This window comes from Aplysia californica, unplaced genomic scaffold (genome assembly GCF_000002075.1).
Source record: "Aplysia californica isolate F4 #8 unplaced genomic scaffold, AplCal3.0 scaffold00121, whole genome shotgun sequence".
Classification (NCBI taxonomy): Eukaryota; Metazoa; Mollusca; class Gastropoda; order Aplysiida; family Aplysiidae; genus Aplysia; species Aplysia californica.
Window position 1 is genome coordinate 1,308,410 of NW_004797391.1, and position 25,348 is coordinate 1,333,757.

Genomic DNA, 25,348 nt, shown 5'->3' on the forward strand with positions numbered 1-25,348 from the left:
GCTGAGATTTCTATTACATAAAACAAATCTGTCACATTCTAACCATATATAAATATATATATGCAAATTCATTTTATTAGCACATATAACTGGTCCAAGCATAGAATATTTGTATAAGAATATTCACAAAGCGACTACACTTCTCGGAAAAACATATTACACAATGTGTATAGATCAAAGCAAACAGGAGGGCACCTCGCATCATATAAATTTCTACACTAATACTAAAACCTGAACAAACAAGCCTGGGACTACTTAAGTCTATAGTAGTCCCTGAAATAAGCATAAAATAAAAACCACCGGGGAGCGACCGCTCGTATGCAAATATTCCAGCAGATTGCACTTTTCGGAGGACAGAGAAGAAGTCAACATAACCGATACCAGTATTATTATCACTGCCATAGGGAGTACAGAAAGGTAGCGGAAAATCTGGCACACCTTGCAGGAAAGAACAGAAGAACGTTCAACCAGACATGCACTGGCACAATCAAAGGAAAGACCCTCAGCGGCATTTTGGAGAGAGCAACGGAGCATCAATGGACACAGGTCCGGAATGCAAGGATGTTGCTTCCTGAAACAACGAAACAATATCAGTCATGATATAAGCAGACTGCCTCCCTTGTTTTTCGTTATATTATACCATACAGAGGAAGCTTAAGGCACGCTAGCAACAGTCAAGGTCCACATATTATTATGGCCTACTGAATATTTTGCTGTGTTTCTGTGGTGATGCGAGAGAAACAGTTTGCTGAAGACGACCAACTGGCAGACCGTAGCGAACGGGTTGGGGAGTGGGCGCCAGTTGTTGCGGGACGTTTTCCTCGTTTGGATGGGAGAAACTGGAAGACGTTGGCGGCTGCAGCTCAAGGTCGTGGCCGCGGTGGAAGCTTTGGGAGGCGGGGAAGGATCCGGAGACACGCCGCGAGGGAATGCCGTCCAAAGACAGTCGAGGGGGTGGATACACTGGGCCGTTCTTGTCCTGTTGATCATTACAGAAGAGGTGGGGAAAAAATATTAAGTGTTTTTAAATCCACTGTTTTCAGGAAACAAAAAATTCAGTGGTGAGGAAACACATCAGCAGTATGTACGTCTCAAGTCCATTTATTTATCTCTTTATCTCCGAGGGGGGTAAACCCACTGCGCCAGGGGCCCTCTTTCGGTACTAAATCTAAAAATGACAAAAACATCATCAAATGGGTCATTAGATCAAAACAAGTAAACCTATTTTCCCAGTCCATCATGCAGAAATGTAACTCGCATTTTTCCTGTCAAATATTTAACTACACAATACAACATAAACCAAGCCATCTATAGCTTCTTCACTTTCACGAGTCCACGGTCAAAATGGGTTAAAAACAAATCTCTCTTTAATCTCCACTGGTCTTTGCACGCGGATCTAAAAGTTGGATGACCAATACAATTAATGCACATTAATGGAGGTCACCGCAAATTAAAATCCAGGAGCAGTTTCTTTGAAGTTTGCCTGAAGGAGGGTAAAAAGTAATAACCTAAAACATAAAAAAGTTGATGTATCCTCACCAAGACTATACTTTGTCCTGCAGTTACGTGCGCATTAGCAAATTAATAAATGAGCAAGAATTTTCTTAATGCAGGCAGACAAAATGAACAAGCTATAGCAATAATTCTAAAATATAGGACATGTGAGCCATGAGAGAAAGTGTTTAACGAGACTCACCAATGGAAAGTACAGCACAGTTCCTCTTGCACCTCTCTGTAGAGAGAAAGAAAAGGGAAAATGGTCAAAGAGGTCAGGAGAGGAATCAAATATCAAGCAAACATTTCCAAAAAAAAAAAAAGCTAAAACGTCATACACACGATAGCAACAAAATTTCAACTTGTAACAAATACAATTTTTAAAAACTTTCAATATAAACCCTTCACAGAAAATTTAGTTCAGCAGAATGGAACCACCATCATTTTAGTTTCAAATATATACCATAAACTGCAGTCACCAGACATTTGGTGAAATGGTGAAGGTTTAACGCCCCTATCAAAACTATTAGGTTATTTAAGGGGCGGGACCTCCTAGTTTAAGGTCCGTCTCCGAAAGTAGCGAGCCAAGTGGGAAGTTCGTGTAAAGTGCCTTTCCCAAGGACACAACGTCAGACCGAGCTGAGGCTCGCCAGTCATTCGGTATCCTTTAACTGTTTGCAGTACCAACCGCAGACCAACTTTAAGTTTTTAACTCGTCAAATAAGTCCACAGAATCAAATGAAAGAAGAGATGTTCTACATGGCCTTCCACAAACTAGATCAAAGGAGAACAAAACAATTCTTTCCTCCCAATAGCAACATTCCATCTAGAAGGTGTATGTTGTGTATTCTACTTGCGAACACCAACAACATTAAACAATAATAAATGAAACAACTTCTCGGGTTGTGTTCCAGAGTTTAATACAAGACTTAAACTTTACATGACTGTGACTTGTGCTGCCGTAGGCTAGACACCTTTGTTGTTTATCTTCTGTGTGTGTGTGTGTGTGTTACTCTTTTCTTGCTCTCAACGATACCGATGTACTGACCATTACAGTACTCGTTATGAAATACTGAAAGTAGGTACTTATCATGTTACATCATGATTACTCTACTCTACAACAGTGTACTGAGACAAAAGTCGAGTGCCATTTTTTTCAATTGGGCGGGAAACTATTGACTGTATTGACAACTTTTTTTTGTTTCCATAAATGATCAATTCACCGTGGGTGGCATTCATTTATTCATAAATTACTTGATCGACTCGCTGACAGGACTGAAACTGCTAGAGGGTCTGAGGGCCGCGGGTGGGCCGTAGTTTGCCCATGTCTGCATTTGCAGGAACTCTCTCTCTCTCTCTCTCTCACACACACTCACTGACTACTCACTCACTCACACGAAACTCACATACAAACACATAGACACACACACCCACACCAGCAAAAGTGTATATATATCATGAACAAACCAGATCGTCGTAGGAGTCTGGCACAGCTGTCCTCGTCTGCCACTCCTCGAGGCCTTCACCACCGTGAGCCGCGCCACTGGGCGGACAGACTTGTGGGGGGGGAGCCTCCAGACCGGCCGCGCGCATGTGCAGAGTCACATTAAAGTCCCCGTCTCTCGGCCCTTCTGATAAAACAAGTCAAAAAGAAAAGCATACACATTCATTACTGTATTACAAATCTGCTGCGGGAAACATAATTTAAAATCAAACGTCATAAAAATGTTTTCTGACTTTGAACTAAAAGTCGTGCTACTACAAACAATAATTAATGCAAATATGCAACAACATGGTAATAACTTTAAGTTAGTGATCTGCTTTAGTTTTTTAGCTTTAGTAAGTGTTTTACAGCATTTCTAACACAATATGGTCATATTAGTACAGAACATTAGAGGTGTTACAAGAGAGTAACAAACATAAAAAAGAAGGAGGGGAGATAAAGACAAGACAAGAGATGTTTGATAGGAAAGAAGAATCAAACCACACCAGAGCACCCGCCAACCACCCATTAACTTTAAGTTTGTGATCTGCAAAAGCATCAAACAAAGGTTATTCTTCCCCAAATACTAAAACAAGAGTTAATATTTCAAGACATAATCTTATAAACGAAAGGTAAAATCTTAAGCCTATAACAATACCTTGGCACAAGCAAACAGACAAACAAAAATACCGCAGGCTTTGAAATTAAGCAAATAGCACGTAGTAAAGTAGAGACTAACATTTCCAGTGGTAAAACACAGCAGCAGGGGAAAGAGAGGAACAAGATGAATACCTTCTCAAAGGGAAGAGGTTGAACGTCAAGACTCTTATCATTTAGATTTCATGAAATGCAAGAGGCTACATGACATAAGAAAACCGCTTCCACGACGATGGTGTAAACACTTCATTACAACAAAATGAACATTTACGGCACAACATCCAGAAATAGACACATACGTACTTACTCTTACCTTTCCCCGTCAGGTTCCATTTGAGGAAGAGAGTTAGAGATTATGAGACTAACTAAAGGATAAGATTTAGATAATATAATAATAATAATAATAACAATAATAATGATAATAATATATAACATTTATATAGCGCATTTCCAAAAAAAAGTAGCTCAATGCGCTTTACATTGGAATACCCATTTTTCAAAAACCTTTCTTACTACTTCCTTTCTTCTCATGCAATATACATTAATGCACACACACACACACACACACACACACATACACACACACACACACACAAAGACTATTTTCATCCTGACATAGGAACAGAACAACTATAATGAAAGATAACGTTAAAAGCTTATGAAGGATAGGCCTGTAGGAACAGAAAATGTTTAAGATGTCTTTTGAAGCTATCAAGTGTTTTTATTTGTCTTAGTTTCATGGGTAATCTGTTCCACATAAATGGACCAAGATATGAGAAAGATCTCTCTCCATATGATTTGCATGATTTTACAGGTGTCACAAGTAGGGTGTTATCGTTTGATGATTTTAGATTTCTCCCTGGTTTATATATACTGATAAGTTCTTGTAGATAAAAAAGGAGCAGTTGTATTTACACATTTGAAACACATGACGCAGATTTTAAATATTATTCTTTCTTTTACAGGGAGCCAATGCAGTTCTTTTAATAATGGAGTGACATGGTCTCGTTTTTTTAGATGCCGGCAAGCTATTCAAATTTTCTTAGCCCAGAAAGCAAACAATTTTTTTTCAGGGGAGAGAAATAACTCTTTCATTTCTTTAAAAAATTGTTACTAGTTATTATACTATTATTCATCTTTTCTTGCCTTGTTTTTCTTCTTTTCCCAACATTTAGAGCTTAAGAATTTCGACTTTTTTCTTTCTTTTTCATTATAGTAGAGGGTTTTGCGGCGCTCGCAACTGTATAAGGTCATATGAGCGCCAAGGGGTGGGTGTCAACAGAGAAGTTTTCACCTCTCTAGCTTCAACAGCACAAGGTCTGCTTCGACTATCAAGGCACCCCGGAAATAGCAGGTCACAAGAGAGTGACAAACATACAAAAGAAGTAGAGGGAAATGACAATAGTAAGGATCAGGAAAGAAAAAGCAGCAGTTCCCTGTTGTAGATCAGGCACAGTTATGAGCGTGACATGAGTCAGCCCATTTACAATTTTACTATGCTTGAACGAGATATGTCCCCCCTTTGGGAATAGCCTAAAGACACTTCAGTCAGTGGCACTGCCCCGGGGGGTATTTAGAGTTTGAGAATTTCGACAAAATACTTCTGGAGAACATGCAGCCAATACAAAACCATACAAATGAGGAAACTGCAGTGTTTTGTTTATATATTTCAACATACTGGGCCCAGTCCATCAGAACAGGAAACTTTTTGGTGTCACTTGAAACACAATTCCCTTCCAAGAACAAAACAAAACTTTGTTGAGTTTGTTTTGGTAAGGTTTTACGACTATCAAGGCACCCCGGAAACAGCAGCTCACAGGAGAGTGACAAACACACAAAAGTAGAGGAAATAACGATACTAAAGATGAGGAAAGAAAAAACAGCAGCTCCCCTTATGTTGGTCCAGCACAGTACGAGCATGACATTGATAAATCAACCCATTTACAATTCTACTGTGCATAAGAACATGTTAATATCCCCCCTTTGAGAATGGCATGGCCTAAAGACAACTTCGGTCAGTGGCACTGCCCCAGCGGTTGGGTATTTTGTACTGCTGGCAGTGTGACTGCAAAGTCTTAAGAAGATGTAAGTCACATCTTCACTGTTTAAAAAAACGGAATACCACAAGAAAGCACTGAGGTCGCGACTTGTTCTTGCTTGGATCACAAGTCCCTTCCGAGAACGAAACAAAACTTTGATGAGACATTCTCATCAAAACGACAAACCTTCTATATATAAAAAGAGTCCCTCGCTCCCTTCTCCTCGCGTCTCGCGTCGGGACGAAATGCCTCCACTCCACCATGTTAGAGAAAACTTTCCAAGGGGACAACATCCAGTGAAAGAAGAAAAAAATGCGCGGGCGCACCATACTTACTTTTCCCGGTGAGCTTCCCTCTCAGGAAGTGCGTCAGAGACTTTACAACTCTAACTAAACGACAAGGCGGATTTACTGGCGTTATCACCAAAGAAAACACACCCGTTGGGTCGCCCAATCTGCTGGCGTTGCCGTTGCCGTCGCCGAGCGATGGGTCTTCCATCGTGCTCCGCATGACCACGGGGGCCCCCTGCCCCTCCTCCGACAGGAACTGGAGTTGCATTTCTTCCATATGGAGTTCGTACTCCCTCAGCTGAAGCCTGGCTGAGCACAGCTGCTGCTTCGAGGACTGGGCCTCTGTTTCCAGGGCCGTCACAACATGTCTCATCTGCTCAATCGCTGCATCTGAAAGGATTTCGGTCACAAGTCATTAACTCAATTTCGCACAAAAGGCAAGACAGAGTGCTAGCAAAAGGAACCTTCTCTTTTGTTTTCCTTTTGTTTTGTTTGTTAGAGTAAAGAGAAGCACATCGACACAAATAATGGTTATTTAGTGCTGGGAAAAGTAAGACAGATAGACAGAAACAACAGAGGAAAAGTGAGGAAAGTAGGACCTACCAGTGGTGCCCTCCAACCACCCGCTTTTTTAGAATTTGAAAAGAACGTAAGTGTTTAATTTCCCAATTGCCATATCATACATCATCACGGAAGTGGGCTTACACCCTGCCAGTCAAGGTCAACCCGAGCTGAGAATGATGTCACACCCTTGTAAAAAAACCAGGAATATACTTCACAAAAATTCTCCCCACAATGAAATCGAACCAAAGCTCTCTGCAAGCAGCGACAGAGCACCAAACCACTACACCACAGGCACCAGGCCTTGTTTGCTTGGAGTAATGGTTTTATGCTTTAGTGGGAGTTTTACGGCACTTGCAAAACTACAAGGTCATATAAGAGCCGAAGATTAGAGGTGTTACAAGAGAGTAACAAATATAAAAAAGGAGAAGAGATCAGGACAATAGACGTTTGATAGGAAAGAAGGAGCAAACCACACCAGAGCACCCGCCAACCACCCACGAGTAATGGTTTTTTAAGGTTGTTCTTTTTTTTTAAGTTGAACATTTTCACACAAAGGAGAACACTTTCTTCTTTAAGTGCCAAATCTGAAGCCAAATATATGGTGACAATAAGGGTCTGCCAATCAGGGGTTCTTTAAAAGAAATTTTTTTTCTTAAACCTTCCTATATTAATTATCCCAGTCTTTTCCATCCCCTGCCTGTCCCCAGTATCATATCACCAAACTTTACGATGTCCGTGTGTCCCCGCGACACCCACCGGCGGTACAAGCGGAGAAGAAGAAGAAGAAAAAAAAAAGGAAGCAGTTCAGAGTGGTGGATTCTCTCACCTTTCGAGTCATTGTCCTGCCTAGCGGCCTTAAGCATTTCCATACAGCCGCGGTAGTCGGAGACCGCCGTCTCCCAAGCGACGTCCCACTTCCACGCGTTCTGCATCTCCTTCTCCAAGGTCGCCTGAAGGCTGAGGTTCATCTCCTCCAACCTTTCGTTTGCAGCGTTTTTGTCACTAAGTCTCTGCGCCAGTCTTTCATTCCATGCCATTAAAGCAGACACCTGGAAAAGATCATCAAATAAATCATTCTCTATAAACAAGCAAGCACACAGTTTAAGTTTTAGTAAGAGTTTTACGGCACTTGCAACACAACAAGGTCATGTAAGTGCCGAAGATTAGAGGTGTTACAAGCGAGTAACAAACACAAAAAAGAAGGCAAGATAAGTTTAGTTTTAGTAGAGGTTTTACAGCGCTCGCAATTGCATAAGGTCATATGAGTGCCAGAAGATTAGGTGTTACAAAAGAGTAACAAACATAAAAAAGAAGCAGAGATAAGGACGATAGATGTTTGATAAGAAAGAAGTAGCAAACCACACCACAGCACCCTCCAACCGCACACGGCTAATGATTCTTTTCCTTGCCAATTTAGAGGAGGTCAAAATATTTGCCATTCTACAAGCTTATGTTTCCTTCACTTTGCACACAGGAAATGAAACCACCAAGAAAACAACTGTTCAACAGGCTAAAAAAAAACACACAAAAAAAAAAAATAGGACTGGGAAAAACGATTTTTTTAAAGTAACAGAACACACCAGAGAACAACGGAGGGGGCATTGTAACCCCATCGACTCACAACTGAAATGTCCTGATATGCATGACGGCAAAACAAGAACAAGAAATTCAGAGCTCATAATATAAATATTATTCACAAGCTGTTCATCTCTGTGTTTCAAGGCCAGATTCTTTTAAAAACTGTACCTATATAATTTACCCTTTATCTTTTCTTGCTTTTTATCAACATCTAAAATTTGAATTTTAGAAAATCATATTCCCAGCACATGCGACCAATACCAGAAATTCAAAAATCGCAATAGAATTCTAAATTTCCAACTTCAGGACTCGGCTTAGTCCATCGGAACAGCTGACCGACGATATCAAGTGTGAGGCATCGTGGTGTAATCAGGTGCTCAGCATAATAATGAAACCGAAGAAATCGCCATTTTTCCGACAGTCTGACCATTTTTTTTTTCAAATTTTTATTTTTTGGCAGAACACCTTTTATGTCCATTTAAAAACATTTCTGAGTGGAATTTACTGAATAACTTTGATTAAAGGGACAACAAATGTAAATTTACAGTTTCAAAGGATTCTCAAACTTTGGAAATCAACAAACTTAGGCGGCCATTTTCTCGATAATTTTACATCTGAAACCAGGCGTTCCCACCTCTTTCAATTGCCAATATCTCAACTTCTATTCAAGATAGATGGGTATTATTTTCATCAAAAGATAATAAATTTAACAAGCTTTAAGATGACACCAATAATAATTCTACAAGCCCAAAAATTGACGAGCGCCTGGTTCTACCACGTCGTGACACAAACGGTCTTAGTTAAGATCTTAAGTGCCCGGAGGATTTACCTCTCTCTCTCTGCTGTGCAGAATAGCCCTTAGTTCATCCTCTATGCTGGTGAGAAGTTTCTTCTCTTGCTGAATGTGGCAGACCTTCAGTCTCAGAGACGTCAGTTCCTGAAGCCTTTCGCTGCAAGCTGGTCCCAAACATTCACTCGGTGCATCTGATGGAAATGAAACACACAAAATTAATACATAAACATTTCAGAAGAATGTCACTGATATAATCATTAAAACACCAGTATTGGCGCTCATATGACCTTATGCAGTTGCGAGCGCCGTAAAACGCTCTACTAAAAAAAAAAAACCCACCAGTATTTGAGTCTCGTAATTACTTAACCAGTAAATCTATGATCACGGTCTTCTTACCCTTTCGGTTTTCAGTTTTCCAGATCTCTCCAACTCAGCAGAAACAATTTTTCAAGAAAAAAAAAAAAATTGCAAACTCAAGACTAAAGCTCACTGAAACATACGAAACTTTACTGGGTGAAAAACACCCGTAATCTCTTATCCAAGTTCCTTTTGTGGGTGGTTGGAGGGTGCTCTGGTGAGGTTTGCTTCTTCTTTCCTATCAAACATCTATCGTCTTTATCTCCCCTCCTTCTTTTTAGTGTTTGTTACTCTCTTGTAGCAACTCTAATCTTTGGCACTTATATGACCTTATTGTGTTGCAAGTGCCGTAAATCACTTACTAAAACTTTAAAAAACAATTCCTTTTTCCAAAAGCCAACTGTATCCCTCTAGGGCCTGTTAGATGTAACAACCAACTAGAGGAAAACTGGATAATTGAACATTCATTGGACAAATCCTAACATGTAACTGCAAACTTGTATAAAATTGGCCGATTGGCCGATGGATTGGAGCCTTGTCGAGAAATAAACCAAAAGCTGGCAGATACTTCTTGAGCGGTCTGCGAAAGAGATGGGCAAAGCACACTGGGACACAGAATCTCTTCGAAAGATTTTTTAAAAATAAAACTTAATATCTTTGTGTTTAGCATTTTTTTTTTTTCAGAATGAGCTAATTTAAATAAGCAAAGTGCCTTACAAGAAATACATATCTCGAGGTCACCCAGTGTGTTACGCATCTGACCTCGAAGCTTCTTCACTGTACAATGGCAGCTTTCTGAGGCAAAGTGGAGGAATCTCCCCATTCAAAATAGGGAATTGAGTTTAAAGTTCAAAGATGTAAATAGACTATTCAGATTGCTTTAAAAAAAATAATTTTTAAACAATCGCTACATGTCACACACACACTCTTCCAATAAGGCTCAAAATCCGGTTAAGTATCTTTAGAACAGAAATTGACAATTTTGTCTCAAAACTGAGTAGGAAAGAACAGAAATTGACAATTTTGTCTCAAAACTGAGTAGGAAAGAATGCTCAACAAAATAAGAATGGTGTTGATTATTAATAAGATGGATTTGGTGAAGTTTTCCTAAAATTTTTGTTTTGACCGTAACCGACCAAGCAATGTCCTACATCCGATGAACTGGTGCGCAGTTTATTAAGAATTAAATCATGCAACCATTTTTAGTAAGAGTTTTACAGCACTTGCAATACAAAAGAGGTTACATGAGTGACTAAGATTAGAGGAGTTACTAGAGAGTAACATGCAAACCAAAGAAGGAGGAGAGATACAGACGATAGACATTTGAGAGGAAAGAAGAAGCAAATCACACGTGAGCACCCACCAACTATTCGCAACTTACAACCTAAATATTCTTTTTCTATAATTACTCATTAAGAAACAATTAGGAATGCCTGACAACTTGGGCAATTCCTATCTCTGTCTTGTGTTATACTGAAGAAAAAAGTTTAACAAAAGCAAAAGCAAAAACAAAAACAAAAACAAAAAAGTTCAGAAGAATTCATTTAATTAAGTGCTCAACAACATTTTTTGAAAAGTCAAACATGCGCACATCAAATTGTTAAAATTAAGTTCCAAAGACATGAACCGTGCGTGATATAGAAAATGAGCTGTCGTTTCTACCAATCTACAAACAGAGAGACTTATAACAAAGCTGTACGTACTTAAGTAAGACGGCCGCAAAGCTGCGGGAAGCAGGCGCAGAATATAGACTATCACCATCAAGGAAATACCAACAGGCCACAAGAAGGGACAAAGGATGATGACGCGTGTCAAGAGCCACCGACCCCAGACACTCCCTTGACGGTCTGATGGGTAAAGGGACAAAAGAAAAAGCCATAATATATCAAAGATTTCAAGTATACAGCAGTTCATCATCATTGTAAGGCCAGGGATGTCAAGACTTTTAAGTACTTCTACTCTGGCGTTGACCAGATGACAAGGACATGTGGTTACTTGAGAGGGGGGGGGCACTGTGCTGCCAAGAACGAAATGCTCGCTGCTAAAGGGATTTGAAAACAACAACAAACAACAAGTACTTCTAAAACGCCGACAGATTATACTGGGAGGGCCTTTATCTGATAGAGAAGAAACATCTAGCACATCATACACAATGACAGTCATTTGTGTGAAGGGAAAAGACGGACAGACGGTCTTAGTTTTAGTAATAAGAGCTTTAGTTTTAGTTTCGGTAAGAGTTTTACGGCACTTGCAACACAATAAGGTAAAATGATATATAAATGCCGAAGATAAAAAGTGTTACAAGAGAATAACATACACACAAAAAAAAAAAGGAGAAGAGATCAGGACGATAGAAGTTCGATAGAAAAGAAGGAGCAAACCACACCAGAGCACCTGCCAACCACCCACAGACAGGGATGTCAAGACTATAAATGCTGACAGTATACTGGGAGGGTCTTTATCTGATAGAGGAGAGAGAACAAGCACAGCGACACAATAAGTCATTTGTGAAGGGAAAAGAAAGACAGACGGCTTTGGTTTTAGTAATAAGAGCTTTACATGGCACTTAAAAAACAAATAGGTTGTATATAAGTTTCAAAGATTAGAGGAGTTACTAGAGTACTAGAGTAACATTTACATGCAAAGAAAAAAAGAAGAGATACGGACGATAGATGGAAGTTTAGTTCTTGTAAGAGTTTTACGGCACTTGCAACACAATAAGGTCACATAAGTGCCAAAGATTAGAAATGTTACAAGAGAGTAACAAATGCAAAAAAAGGACGATAGATGTTTTTTTAAAGCTTTAGTAGAGGTATTACGGCGCTTGCAACTGTATGAGGTCATATGAGCACCAGAAGATTAGAGGTGTCACAAGTGAGTAAAAAACACAAAAAAGAAGAAGGGGAGATAAGGACATCCGATAGATGTTTGACAGGAAAGAAGGAGTAAACCACACCAGAGCACCCGCCAAACACCCACACCCCCTAATTTGTATGATTGGGGAAGCCAAGACTTCTTAAAAGCTACAAGTGCACTGTAAGGGTCATTGTCTTTTATTTGTTTCAGTAAGCGTTTTACGTAACTTGAAACACAGTTAGGTCATACAAGTGCCGAAGATTTGAAGTGCTACAAGAGAGTAACAGGCACAAAAAAGGAGGACAGAAAAGGACGATAGTAGTTTGATAGAAAATAAGGAGCAAACTACACCAGAGCACCCACCAACCACCCAAAGGGCTTTTGTCTGACGGAGAAAGCCAAAGCACATCGACACATACAACAGCCGTGCCAAGAAAAGAAAAAACAGACAGACAGACAGACAGACAGACAGACAGACAGACAGACAGACAGACAGACAGACAGAAACGGAAGGAAGAAAAGAACAGAGCCTATGAGAGGCGCCTGCCCGCGATCTGCTGTAGTCTGAGTAAGAGTTTTACGGCACTTGCAACACAATAAGGTCATACTGTGAGTCATACAAGTGCCGAAGATTAGAGGTGTTACAAGAGAAGAACAAACACAAAAAAGGAAGGGGAGATGAAGACGATAGATGTTTGATAGGAAAGAAGAAGCAAACCACACCAGGGCACCCACTAACCACCCACTTTACCCGAGAGAAGACCAAGATAACAGCAACACTGAAGAAGTACGAGAGCAGGAGACCCCCATTCCTTTATAAAGGAATGTTCAAATCTACTGATAATACCCACAGAGCACAATACCCTCACTAGCTGCCGATTTTTTAAATTTTTTTTAAAGTTTGAGTAATAGTTAACCATACTTGCAACATAATAAACAGGTCATATATTTTATTATGTGCCTAGGATTGGACGTATCACAAAAGAGTAACATACAAAGAAAAGAAAGAGGACAGATAAAAAGACGATAGTGTTTGATAGGATAGAGAAGGAGCAATCCACACCAGAGCAGCCAGCTAGCTCGCTAAAATGATTTTAAAAACTTGTCTCCTTAGACCTATTTGAAACCGTGCGACGCTCACGTTAACCTTTGTGAGCAGCTGCCTGTATCATGCGTACGTGCCAAAAATACAAGAACAAAAATTTTAAAAAGCTTTTACCACTCTGCCATCACAAGGTTCATATAGTAAAAATTCTTGCTATCAAAGACAAAGGCATTTGGGGGGGAAATCCACAGAAACTGGGAGGTAAAATCGACGTTTTCCACCCAGTTTCTTTGGATTTTCCACAAAATATGATGGCAAAGTGTTATTTATGCAAAATAATAAATATTAATTTTTTTTAAACAAGCAAAAACTAATTTGAAATTTCAGAGAATCTGATCCCATGAGGAAACAACATTTACATTGTAATCCAATTTTTTTTTAAAACTTTGTTGAACTTTCACTAGGCATTTCATGCAGAACAGTTTCAGCTTTAGTAATTTTTTTGCAGGACTTGTAACACAAATACACGAGAGCTGAAGATTAGAAATATTACTAGAGAGTAGCATACAAAGAAAAGGGGGAGGAGAGATAAGGATAAAATCATATGACATGATGTTTGATGGGAAAGATGGAGCAAACACACACCAGAGCGCCCGCCAGCCACCCACATGTTGTGTGCAACTTGCCACAACCAGCAGCAAATTTCTGTTTCAAGTCCTTGAAAAAAGCAGGACTTCTCGTTCAGAGTCTAGTTGGCAAGTAACAAAAATCAAAGCAATGTTAAAATGCACTATTTAAAAAAAAAAAAAATTAGTATCAACAAGAGCTACAGAAAAAGGACAGTAAATAAGCTTAATACTGCACACAAATTTCAGTTTAAGTTTTAGTTAGAGTTTTACGGCACTTGCATCACAATAATAAGGTCATATGAGTGCCAAACATTAGAAGTGTTACAAGAGAGTAACAAACACAAAAAAGAAAGAGGGCAAACAAGGACGACGGAAGTTTGATAGGAAAAAAGGAGCAAACCACGCCAGAGCATCAGCCAACAGCCCACCAAAAATCTCAAAAGTTGAGCCTATTTGGGAAGTTTGTATACCTATCCAAAGAGATCAGGGGCTTTCTAAAAGACTGAACCCTTGGGAGAGACATTTTTTTTTACTTCTAATAACTAACCCGTTTTACAGCAACCAAAAATTAGTTAATGAAATGTTGACATATAAATGAGTGGCCAACGGTAAGTTTCAAGGCCATTTTTCCCTGTCTAGTCTTACTTTTTTTAAAACAAAAAAACAAGGAATGACTTTTTGCCTAAAATCAAAAGTAACAGTCAAAAACACACTTAAAGTTATCTGTTTCCGCTGAAATTTAAAGCAAACAAACTTTTCTTGGGTTAAAAAAATGTTTTCAATATAAAGCTTGTGTTTTTTAAATTTTATTTTCAAATAGCATTTTCTCACAGTTGGCCTATTCTGCTGTTGTCGATATTCAGTTACAGCACCCAACACCAGGCAACAGCCGCGAGTGAACACAGAACAAACACAAAGTACACAGAAACAAAGCAGCGGTCACTCACCAGATCCAACAAGCGACACGTCTTCCACATGACTGCTCCTGGCCTTCGTGCTTTTACTTTTCCCCGAATTTGCCTGCTTGAACGATGCTACGTCTGTCCGAGAGAGAACTGAGGCAGCTTGGGACAAGTCATGAGAGCTGCTGCTCTTACAAGATCCTGCTGGAGATTCCGCCTCTTCACCAGTGAAGAGGCTTATGTCAGGAACTTCTTGCTCCGTACAACCCAGATCTTTCTCCTTATCCGTACTCCTCGGAGCCTCTAAACAGCTGTTGTTCTGCGCTGTGAGACTATCCTCAGAACTGTCTTTACCACCGGCGTGCACTCTACTTTTGCTCTTGTCCAGCCTGTTAGCATCCTCTAACGACGGATGCAGCTTTTTCCGCACACTGGAATTCTTCACAGCCGCTTGGGAGAGAAGCTTTTCCTCGTTCACAGGCACATCAGCAAGCGGGATCCGTTTCTCGCTGCGAGGCAACGACGCTTTCAAAGCTTTGAGGTGACTCAGCAGGAGCTGGTTTTCTTCTTGAACATTCCGCAGATTGACAGACGCGGCGGAGGATTTTCCTTTCCACTCTTCCAGCTGGTCCAGCAGTTCGTTTCTTTCAGCGGTGACCAGGCTCAACAGGCCCTCCACCTCCTTCAGCTTGATGTCTATCACAGTGGCCATTGTCTCCCCTTCCGATGGACAGGCTGAGGAGAGGAAAAAGAAGGGCTCAATTTCATGGGACTCCTCATTCTTGGTTACTTTAGTTGTTTGTAGTAAGTTTTACAGCGCTCGCAACGCAATTAGGCAGGGTGACTGCCAACCCGGCTTCTCAGTTTTCCGGGAGGGGGGGGGTTGCACTGTAGTGTTGCACTGTAGCCTCGTGCCACTTAAGTATTTCAGTCTGTTCTTACTTATTTTTATATTCCTCTCATCATATTCGCCTGCATATATTATAAACTATATAAAACTGAATCTTGTTTTGAGCCTGAGAAAAGGCCTAGAACCAGAATATCGACTGTCATGAACCAGTCTGGGTGTCATAATTCATATAATAATTTAAACGTGAAAGAAATTTTTTTTTTGCTCCAACTCAAAGAAGAGTACCAGTAATAACTTGAAGAGCCTAAGCCCTATTCCGTGTGAGAGGTGTAAGAACTGAGGGATGGCAAGATGAAGACACTGAAAATCTGCGAATCTCGATCGGAAAGCTAAAATACAGAGATATAATTTACTGTCACCCATCCAATGAAATGCAAACACTTAAGTTCAATAACACGCTTACAAGTTATGAGGGATCCTGATTCCTCACAAGTGCCAAAAGGCCGGCACCAACACGCACTTTACTGTACTTTGCAGAGGGCTGTAATGGTAATCAAAATTCTAAACATTAAAAGTATGCTTCCAAGTTCAGTTCAGCTTTTTGTCCTCTGGTGTTGCGTTCAGCCCCCCAATGTATCTTTTTTCTAAAAATCAATAATCTCCCCCATTCCTGAGTCCTGTACTTCGCAGCAGAACGCACACAGGTTCACTGACCGGTCACAATGGCGAGCCCGACAAGACGCTTGTATATATAACTTTGTTTTCTTTTTTTCTTTTTTTCCCACAAGTGACAGCACAGTGACGCATATTTATTTATTTTCATGGCGACACCACGTTTGTAATGCACAACCAGTTTGTGACAAATTTTAATGTTGCGTTATCAGGCAATTACCAACAAATTTCTGACTGGTAACGAAAGCGAAAGTAGATATTGATTCTCCCGATCGAGCCTCGGTATCACATAGGCCTATACTATACACATCCGCTAGCCGTCATAGCCTCATAGCCGCCTGTTTGTGTGAAACGTACTCTCAGACCGGGAACACCCAAATTAATATCGCAATCACGATCAGCAAAAATGAACTTAAAGACGTTATCGGATTTGGTTTTCAAATATTCGAGAACTTTTATGCATTTTCGCAGTTCTTTCACAGGGCAATTTACAGATTTCCTCAAATTCCAGGGGTATTCCCGGGGCCCGGCAGTCAAAGTGCAACAAATTAGAGATGGTTACAAAGGAGAAACATACCAAAAAAAAAGGGAAGAGGAGGAGGAGAGATAAGGATGATAGATGTTTGATAGGAAAGATGGAGCAAACCACAACCAGAGTACAATTCAACCACCTACCACCGATCTTGAGAAAAAAAAATGTTGAACCCGTTCAAGCCTGCTTCACTGAACGAACAGAAAACTGTACACCCCCATGGGATCATATGATGTCAAGGGACATGACTCTTATCGTTACTATGGGGACAAGATAATTAAAAGTTAAGGAAGTAGCACGCCCTTGGATGAGGTCACACTGAGAAGCAGGAAATAACTTGAAGCTTACTTGAAATAAGCTGACGTCGTCTGAGATTCAAGATTCAAAATGATTTATTGATTTGAAAGGCCTTTGGCCCATACATCCACATATTTTAACATATGGTTCGACAATTACATACATTGGTGCAGCACATTGGATGTTTAACATAAATTGGACATGCACGCCCACATACACCTATGCACGCACGCACGCACGCACGCACGCACACACGCACACACACACGCACACACGCACGTGACGCACGCACGCACATACACTCATACACACTCCTGCTCACACACATACTTGCATACATACGTACATTCGTACATTCGTACATACGTACATATGTACATACGTACATGCGTACATACATACATACATACATACATACATACATACATACATACATACATACATACTTACATAAATACATACATACATACATTCATAAGATCAAATAGAAATAGAACTTCCACACAGTGCTATGAATGAGGCAGCGAGAGAAATCGGGACATGTTTCACTCTGAGAAGTGAATACCATTGTCTTTTTCATACACATATACATATAAAATAGTACCCATTACAGTAGATACAGAGTTACATATGCGAGTGAATACCTTTTCCCTAGGACAGACGTGTCCGTATAACAACATAATTTAGGAATGAGATTATCTTTTTAGAATGGACTTCATCTGAACAGTCTAATATGCCATTGAGCTTAGACATTGGCCCTTCGGGTGTCTGAAGTCTGACGCACTCTGGTAAAAGCTGCTCTCGTATTTCATTATATCGTGAACATCTGAACAATACATGGAATTCATTTTCTACATACTTTTCATCACACTGGAGGCAACGATTACTGTCGACAATACCCAACCGGAACAGATTATTTTTCAACGACAAACTGAAAGTTCTGAGTAATGCAAGGATCCTTCTACCTCTTGCAGAGATGGTGAATGAGAGGTACGGTGCAGGGCTTAATGTAGGGTGGAAGTCCAGGTACTCATGATAAACGCCAGACACCCTAGAACGCCAGTCCTGGTGACTAATATTTATGTCTTTCCTTTACTTGAGATAGGAAAATATTCTTATCACCAACATTTTGAAAAATCCACGCATATCCAAACCCTATTGTTCATAAAAGTTTCCTCATGTCAGTGGCCCAGCTGTACCGATTATTTTGGTCATGTGCATACGCTTGCAAATAGCATTTCTTAGCATACCTATTATTATCCATTACCAGTAATTTATACCAATATTTTATTGCTCGTAGATGATAAGTGGCATACAAATAATGACGTCCACATTCCCCCATTGCCAAAATGTTTGCGGACGTTCTACCAATGTTTAGGACGGCCTTGCAGAATAAATTTAATGTGCACCTGCTCTATTTTATCATACTTCTTCACCCCCCATACTTCACAACCGTACAAAAGTAATGGCTTAATTTTGATGTCAAAAATGTTGAACAGAGTTTGGACATTCAAGCGCTCATATCTTTTACTTAGACATCTCACTCTAGACGTGAGCCTTGTTGCTTTACAACATAAGTTTTCTATACATTTTGACCATAACAAGCGGGAAGAAAATATCACTCCTAGGTAGCTTATGTACGTGGTTACGTTTATGCTTTTCTTTTTGTAAAACCATTTTTCAGAGCTCTTTAGCACGCCTCCATTTCTAAAAACAATCATCTTTGTCTTTTCCAAATTTACAGACAGTCCCCACTGGTTACAATACTTCTCCAAACAATTGATCTTCCTTTGCATGTCTACAATATTATCTGAAAATAAGCACATGTCATCTGCGTACATTAAATTGCGGGTTTGTTCATCATTGCTTAATAGCTCAACTCCTTTAACAACACTGTTTTTCAACATCAATTCAAATTCAGAAATATACATATTGAACAAAAGTGGGCTAAGAATACATCCTTGACGAACACCAGACAAGCAATTAAAATATTCTGTAATTTCATGCTGGCCAGTACGGACAGAGCACATAACTTCCGAGTACATACTTTGTAGTAATGTTAACATTTTTCCTCTCAAGCCTCTTTTCCTCAAGACTGCCCACAGTTTTTCATGGGGGACGCAGTCAAATGCTTTGGAAAAATCAACAAAAAGTACATAGAAGCGCCCACGTTTCTTTGAAAGGTACTTTTGGACTATTGATTGAAGCGAGAAGATATGATCGATAGTGCTATAACCTTTACGAAACCCTGCTTGCGATTCGGGAATTACATTGGTCTGCTAGGCCCATTCCGCTAGTTGTGAATGCAATATACTAGACATTATCTTGGATAATATATTTAGAAGTGCAATGCCCCTGTAGTTGTTTGCATCTGAAGGACTTCCTTTCTTGAGGATAGGATGTATTAGTGCTTGACACCACATTTTTGGGTACTTCCCTGTGTTAAAAATGACATTAAACAACAAACACAGGTATGTTATCAAGGAAGGACATGCATTAGAATAGAATTCAGGACCAATCCCGTCACATCCGCTAGCCTTTCCTTTCTTCAGTTTTCTCAGAACACTTTGAACTTCAGAAGTCGTGATTTCATTATCATACAGGTATTCATTTGTGTCTAAATCCTCATTTGTCAAAACTACTTCATGATCAACTTGTGTCTGTAATAAATCCTCTGATGATTCATTATTTCTGGGATTTAGCAAGTCTTTAAAATGACAATAAAATTGCTCTGGTGTGGCCTTAGCCGCATTAAATGAGCCATGAGTACGCATCATTTTATTAACCTTTTGCCAAAATGGTTTTGATCGTTTATCAGCAAGGTCTTGTTTTAAACTTTCTACTGTCTGGGCATCACAGATTTTCTTTTTTAACGCACACATCTCCTTAAAGTCTTTCTTTGCTTCAAGGAATTTATCCAGATCATTTGAGCTGTTTGTTCTGTGGAAATCGTGGAGGTGAAGATATTTTACTCTCTTTAGCCTTTCACATTCGTTATCCCACCACAATGGTTGATGAAGCTTACTATGCTTTCCTTTCTTTTGCTTATTGGTTTGCATGTCTCCTGCTGATATTTTAATGCATTGTTGTAAAACATTACAGGCAGAGTCGACATCATTGAGACTTAAATATGACAAAAACATATCATGTTCTTCATTTAATAATGATTCAAGCTTTTCAACATAAGTGCTTCTCATTGTTTCTTTCCACGTGAGCCGCAACAACCGGCTAAGTTCAATCTCACATTCAACATTTTCACTAGTGTCATCATGTTCAATGTAAATTTTAAACAACACTGACAGTGGGAAATGATCTGAGTCTGGCCTTGGCATGACAGAAAAACTAAAGATCTTCTCAAACATTCCCTTGCTCACAATAACATAATCAACAATTGTTTTTCCCTTATTAGCAATGCATGTGACATTCCCTTCCTCATCTCCCGGTGTCCTGCCATTCGCAGTGTACAATGAATTTTCTTTACAGAAACTAACTAATTGCTTTCCATAACTATTTGTAAAGGAAGCGTCCCGTGACTTTCTTTGGGTACAAATTTCTTCTAAAACATCATATGTTTCTTCAAAACCAGACAAAAGTTCATGTACGTTATTTTCAACAAAGTTATCATCTAAACGTCCTGTCCTTGCATTCAGATCCCCTCCGATTAACCACTCAACTTCTCCTAACTTATCGCTAATATCATGATATGTCTTCACAAGAGACTGTACACCTTTAACCTTTTCATTATCAAACACAGGCGAAAATTCATGAGGGAGGTAGGGGAAGCATAGGACCACTTTACGATCTGTTTGTAAACAGGTCTCCTTCAACAGTAAACAAACACATTCTTTCATAGAAATTTCTAGCTTTGTGACTTGGGTCCCTAACGACCGACGAACAAAAACAACAACACCCCCACCCAACCCGTGCTCACGTTTTGCAGAGTAAATATTGTACTGGGGAAAAGCGAGGAGCAATTTTTCTTCACTACATGAGTAGACCTCAGAGCAAGCAAAAATGTCATACGACGAACAAAAGTGGACAAAATCAAGGTTAAACAATTTTTGTGATATGCCATGAACATTCCAACACATAATTTTTAAAAACATTGCTTGGGTGTTATTTATTGTTGTTGCAAGTCTGGGCCGGCCGTGTTCCTATTCTTTTGCTGTTGTTGAAGCCAAAGACTGACCCTGCTGTCTCCTTGTGGCCACACCACCGTCCCTGCCCCCCGTTGCCTCATCACCGCTCCCCGACTGACTGCGGGTGACCCTCTGTTGCTGTCGTTGCCCACGGGGCTCGGGTCGGCGCGGCTGGCTGTTGTCCTGTGGTGGTGACTGCTGGCCGTGTTGTGTTTGTGTATGGGTGACGTCTTCCACGTGAAGTCTTCCATTTTTTTAAAAACCACGTTTCCCCTTTGCTCTCAGGTCTCTAAGTTCTTCTCTTTGCCGCGGTGTAAGATCACCGGCGACACTCACCCCCTGCTCCTTTAGTTCCTCTCTTGCACCCAAAACAAGGAATTTGTCCTCCGCATATTGGAATCTTGCAATAATAGGCCTGGGGCGGTCCTTCTGCCTCTTGGGCCCCACTCTATGCACCCGTGTGAAATCACGATCTTCCCAGCTTTTCTCCGTCACTTTTCCAAGTATTTCTACTACCTTTGTTCTTGCTGTTTGCGGCTCCTCCCTCAAATCCTCCGGCACACCATAGAACATTAAATTTTCCCTCCTACTGTACCTTTCTGCCTTTTCCATCTCCCCTTCCAATCTTCTAACGTTATCCTGCAGTGCAGCACATTTCGAGTCAACTTCTTCTATGTCAAGATATTGCACGTGCTGCTGTTCCTTAATTTCACTAACTGAATTTTTTATTGAAGCTATTTCTATCTCGAAGCGCTCCAACTTTGCTCTAAAGTTCTTAATCTCATATTTAATTTCAGAAAAGTTGTTCTCACTGTACTTTCGAAAGGCTTTAAGCTCCTCTAGGATCTCCAAGCTTATATCCCTTGACTCGTGATTTTCCATGCTTTCGGAACAAACTGTGGGCTACTCACAAAATAAAAATGTCGGACTGTTTCGCTCTTCACTTCACAGATAGCAGAAGGGAAATTCGACAAACACTCGTTGTTCACAGACCGGACAAACACACCAGTTGCAAACAAGCACTCTTCACAACCCAACACTCACTGTTACACACAATATCGACACAATATCTGTCGGGAATTTAGAAACAACCAAGAAAATCACAGACCGACACAAAACACAGCTGCACTCTTGCCAGACCAAAAGAGAGAGGACGTCGTCTGAGAGACACTCACTGAGAGATTCAGTCGAGCACAGGACGAGATACCGACAGCACCGATCCAGGACGGGAGCTCCCTGACAGACCCGACTCCCGACTCATCGGACCGCCAGGTAACTTTACAGGCTCAAAGTAGATAATTTAGGAAGTGAGCTGCTCTAAACAGACAGTAAGAGCCAACCGGTGCCGTGTGGGGAAACAGCTGTCTGTCCAGCACAAAGGCAGAGTACTCATTAAAAGTGAACGCCACTCGAGAATCAAACTCAAATCTTCTGCATGCTACACAAACGGCCAAACCATCACATGACAGATGCCGTTCACACTTGCTTCAAAAACCAAAGCATCAGAATAACACTGACTTACAATCAGAATACTGAGTATGTATCTAGCTTAACATTATCATTGTTTATATTATGATTTATTTATATTGTGCATGAGACTGTAAGCCTGAAGGGTTTCTGCCATGAACTCCCCAACAAAATCAAGATTTCAAAGAGATATTCAAAAAATTCAAAGAGATTTCAAGGAAATATTCAAAAAATTCAAGGAGACTTCAAGAAAATATTCTAAAAATTCAAGGACATTTCAAGGAAATATTCTAAAAGTTCAAGGAGATTTCAAGAAAATATTCTAAAAATTCAAGGACATTTCAAGGAGATATTCTAAAAATTCAAGGAGATAGGAGATATTCAAAAAATTCAAGGAGATTTCAAGGAAATATTCTAAAAATTCAAGGAGATTTCAAAGAGATATTCTAAAAATTCAAGGAGATTTCAAGGAAATATTCTAAAAATTCAAGGAGATTTCAAGGAGATATTCTAAAAATTCAAGGAGATTTCAAGGAAATATTCTAAAAATTCTAGGAGATTTCAAGGAGATATTCTTAAAATTCAAGGAGCTATTCTAAAAATTCAAGGAGATATTCTAAAAATTCAAGGAGATATTCTAAAAATTCAAGGAGATTTCAAGGAAATATTCTAAAAATTCAAGAAGATTTCAAGGAGATATTCTAAAAATTCAAGGAGATTTCAAGGAAATATTCTAAAAATTCAAGGAGATTTCAAGGAGATATTAATTCAAGGAGATTTCAAGGAGATATTCTAAAAATTCAAGGGGATTTATTCTAAACATTCAAGGAGATTTCAAGGAAATATTCTAAAAATTCAAGAAGATTTGGTAAAGATATTCATGCCATTTTCCACGGCGAGCCAAGAGCAATCCGACAAAAATTTGTTCATGTCCGATCAGACGATATTCAAGGAGTTTTCAAGGAGGTTCCTCGCTTGAATTCCAGGAAGCCACAGGGCCAGGAACCCAAGTCAGTGAGTTTAGTAAGGGTTTTACGGCACTCGCAATTGCAGGAACCCTGACAAAGGCTCAAGGTGGTAAGCAAGTAGATGTGTGTGTGCGCGAGTGTGTATGTGTGAGTGTGTGTGTCTATGTGTTTGAGTGAGTGCTCGTGTGTTTGGCGTGCATGTGAGTGCAAATGTGAGCGTGTGTGTATGTTCGTGAGTATGTGTGTGTGTGCATGAATACTGTTCGTACATGCATTTATGTAAAGCACCTAGAGCTGTGTTCACACGGGAGTGGTTGCTATAGAAGTGATCTTTATTATTATTATTATTATTACTAAAGAGCTTGCTCGACTCACCCTTGCGGGCTTGCAGCTCCTCCAGTTCCTCCTTGAGGCGGTCGTTCGTCTCCTTCAGCACCTCCGCCCGATTCCTCAAGGCCACCATCTCCTCCTGCGACTCCAGACCTTCCTCCAGCCATGCACGGCGGGCGTCCCACGCCACGCGACTCTCCTCAAACATCGTGCACAGCGCCCAGTATTTTTTCGTTTCCTCTTGCTTGGACTTCTTCAGCAGCTCAATCTTGATGGAACAAGTCAAGAAACAACAATATGGCTCATTTGTTTTTGGGGGGGTTGGGAGGAGTTAATTAAAAAGACCTGTACATAATATTTACATGAGATTTTTTATTTTTAAATTGAAATGGGTTAAAGGAAGTTTTAGTAAAAGTTTTATGGAACTTGCAACACAATAAGGTCATACAAGTGCCTAAGATTACAGGTGTTACAAGGGAGTAACAAACACAAAAAAGAAGGAGGAGAGATAAGGACGATAGATGTTTTGTTTTAGTTTTAGTAGAGGTTTTACGCAGCTCGCAACTGCATTAGGTCAAACGAGATTACAGATTTTCATAGATGTTTGATAGGAAAGAAGGAGCAAACCACACCAGAGCACCCTCAACCACCCAGTAAAAGGAAGTTAATGAAGAACTTCGGTAAAATAAGCCATAAAGCAGTAGGGGGAAAAAATCAATACAAATAACAGAGAGAGAGCAAAGAAGAAAGACTTTCAGTGAAAACAGAACAATGATTCCAGCCATTGCCCACGTGCGTATAATGATTCTTTTTAAACGAAAAATATTTTTTAAAATTCGTAAGAGTTTTACGGCACTTGCAACACAAAAAGGTCATATAAGTGCCAAAGATTAGAGGTGTTACAAGGCAGTAACAAACACAAAAAAGAAGGAGGGCAGATAAAGATCATAGATGTTTGATAGGAAAGAAGAAGCAAACCACACCAGGGCCTCAACCCACCACCCACAAAAATAACATGTCCATTCAGAATTGAATATTGACTGAATAAATCACACACGATTTAGTCTTTGTAAGGTTTTACGGCGCTCGCAACTGCATAAAGTCATATGAGCGCCAAGGGGTGGATGTCAACAGAGAAGTCCAAACAGGGAATCAGGCTTACTCTTCTCACCTCTCTAGCCTCAGCAGTACATATAATTTTTTTAAAAGTTGTTTCACAGTGTAATTTATAATTTTACTACATTAGTGATTCTAAAATTTAATATGTTTGCATTATCTGCCTTGATTTACAATTTAATTAATAATCTGGCCTTGCATTATACATAGTCAGGTTCTGTATTCTTTCCAATGAGGTGAAAAACACAGTTTAACTTTATTTGGCGCAGTTACAGAATTCGGAAAAGCAT

At 39.9% G+C, this 25,348-nt stretch overlaps 1 protein-coding gene across 1 annotated transcript in view; it reads right to left on the minus strand.

Annotated features, from left to right (window-relative positions):
• Nucleotides 1–510: 510 nt before the first annotated feature.
• Nucleotides 511–25,348, minus strand: part of LOC101863427 (flagellar attachment zone protein 1) — a 32,830-nt gene continuing 7,992 nt past the window's right edge. Inside the window, exons 9-16 of the mRNA XM_013081220.2 lie at nt 23,988–24,210; nt 14,733–15,422; nt 8,935–9,089; nt 7,354–7,576; nt 6,111–6,353; nt 2,962–3,125; nt 1,697–1,732; nt 511–979 (exon numbers count right to left, since the gene is read on the minus strand). Coding sequence (XP_012936674.2) covers nt 692–979; nt 1,697–1,732; nt 2,962–3,125; nt 6,111–6,353; nt 7,354–7,576; nt 8,935–9,089; nt 14,733–15,422; nt 23,988–24,210 — 2,022 coding nt within the window. The 3' untranslated portion in view covers nt 511–691. The remainder of the gene's footprint in view (nt 980–1,696; nt 1,733–2,961; nt 3,126–6,110; nt 6,354–7,353; nt 7,577–8,934; nt 9,090–14,732; nt 15,423–23,987; nt 24,211–25,348) is intronic.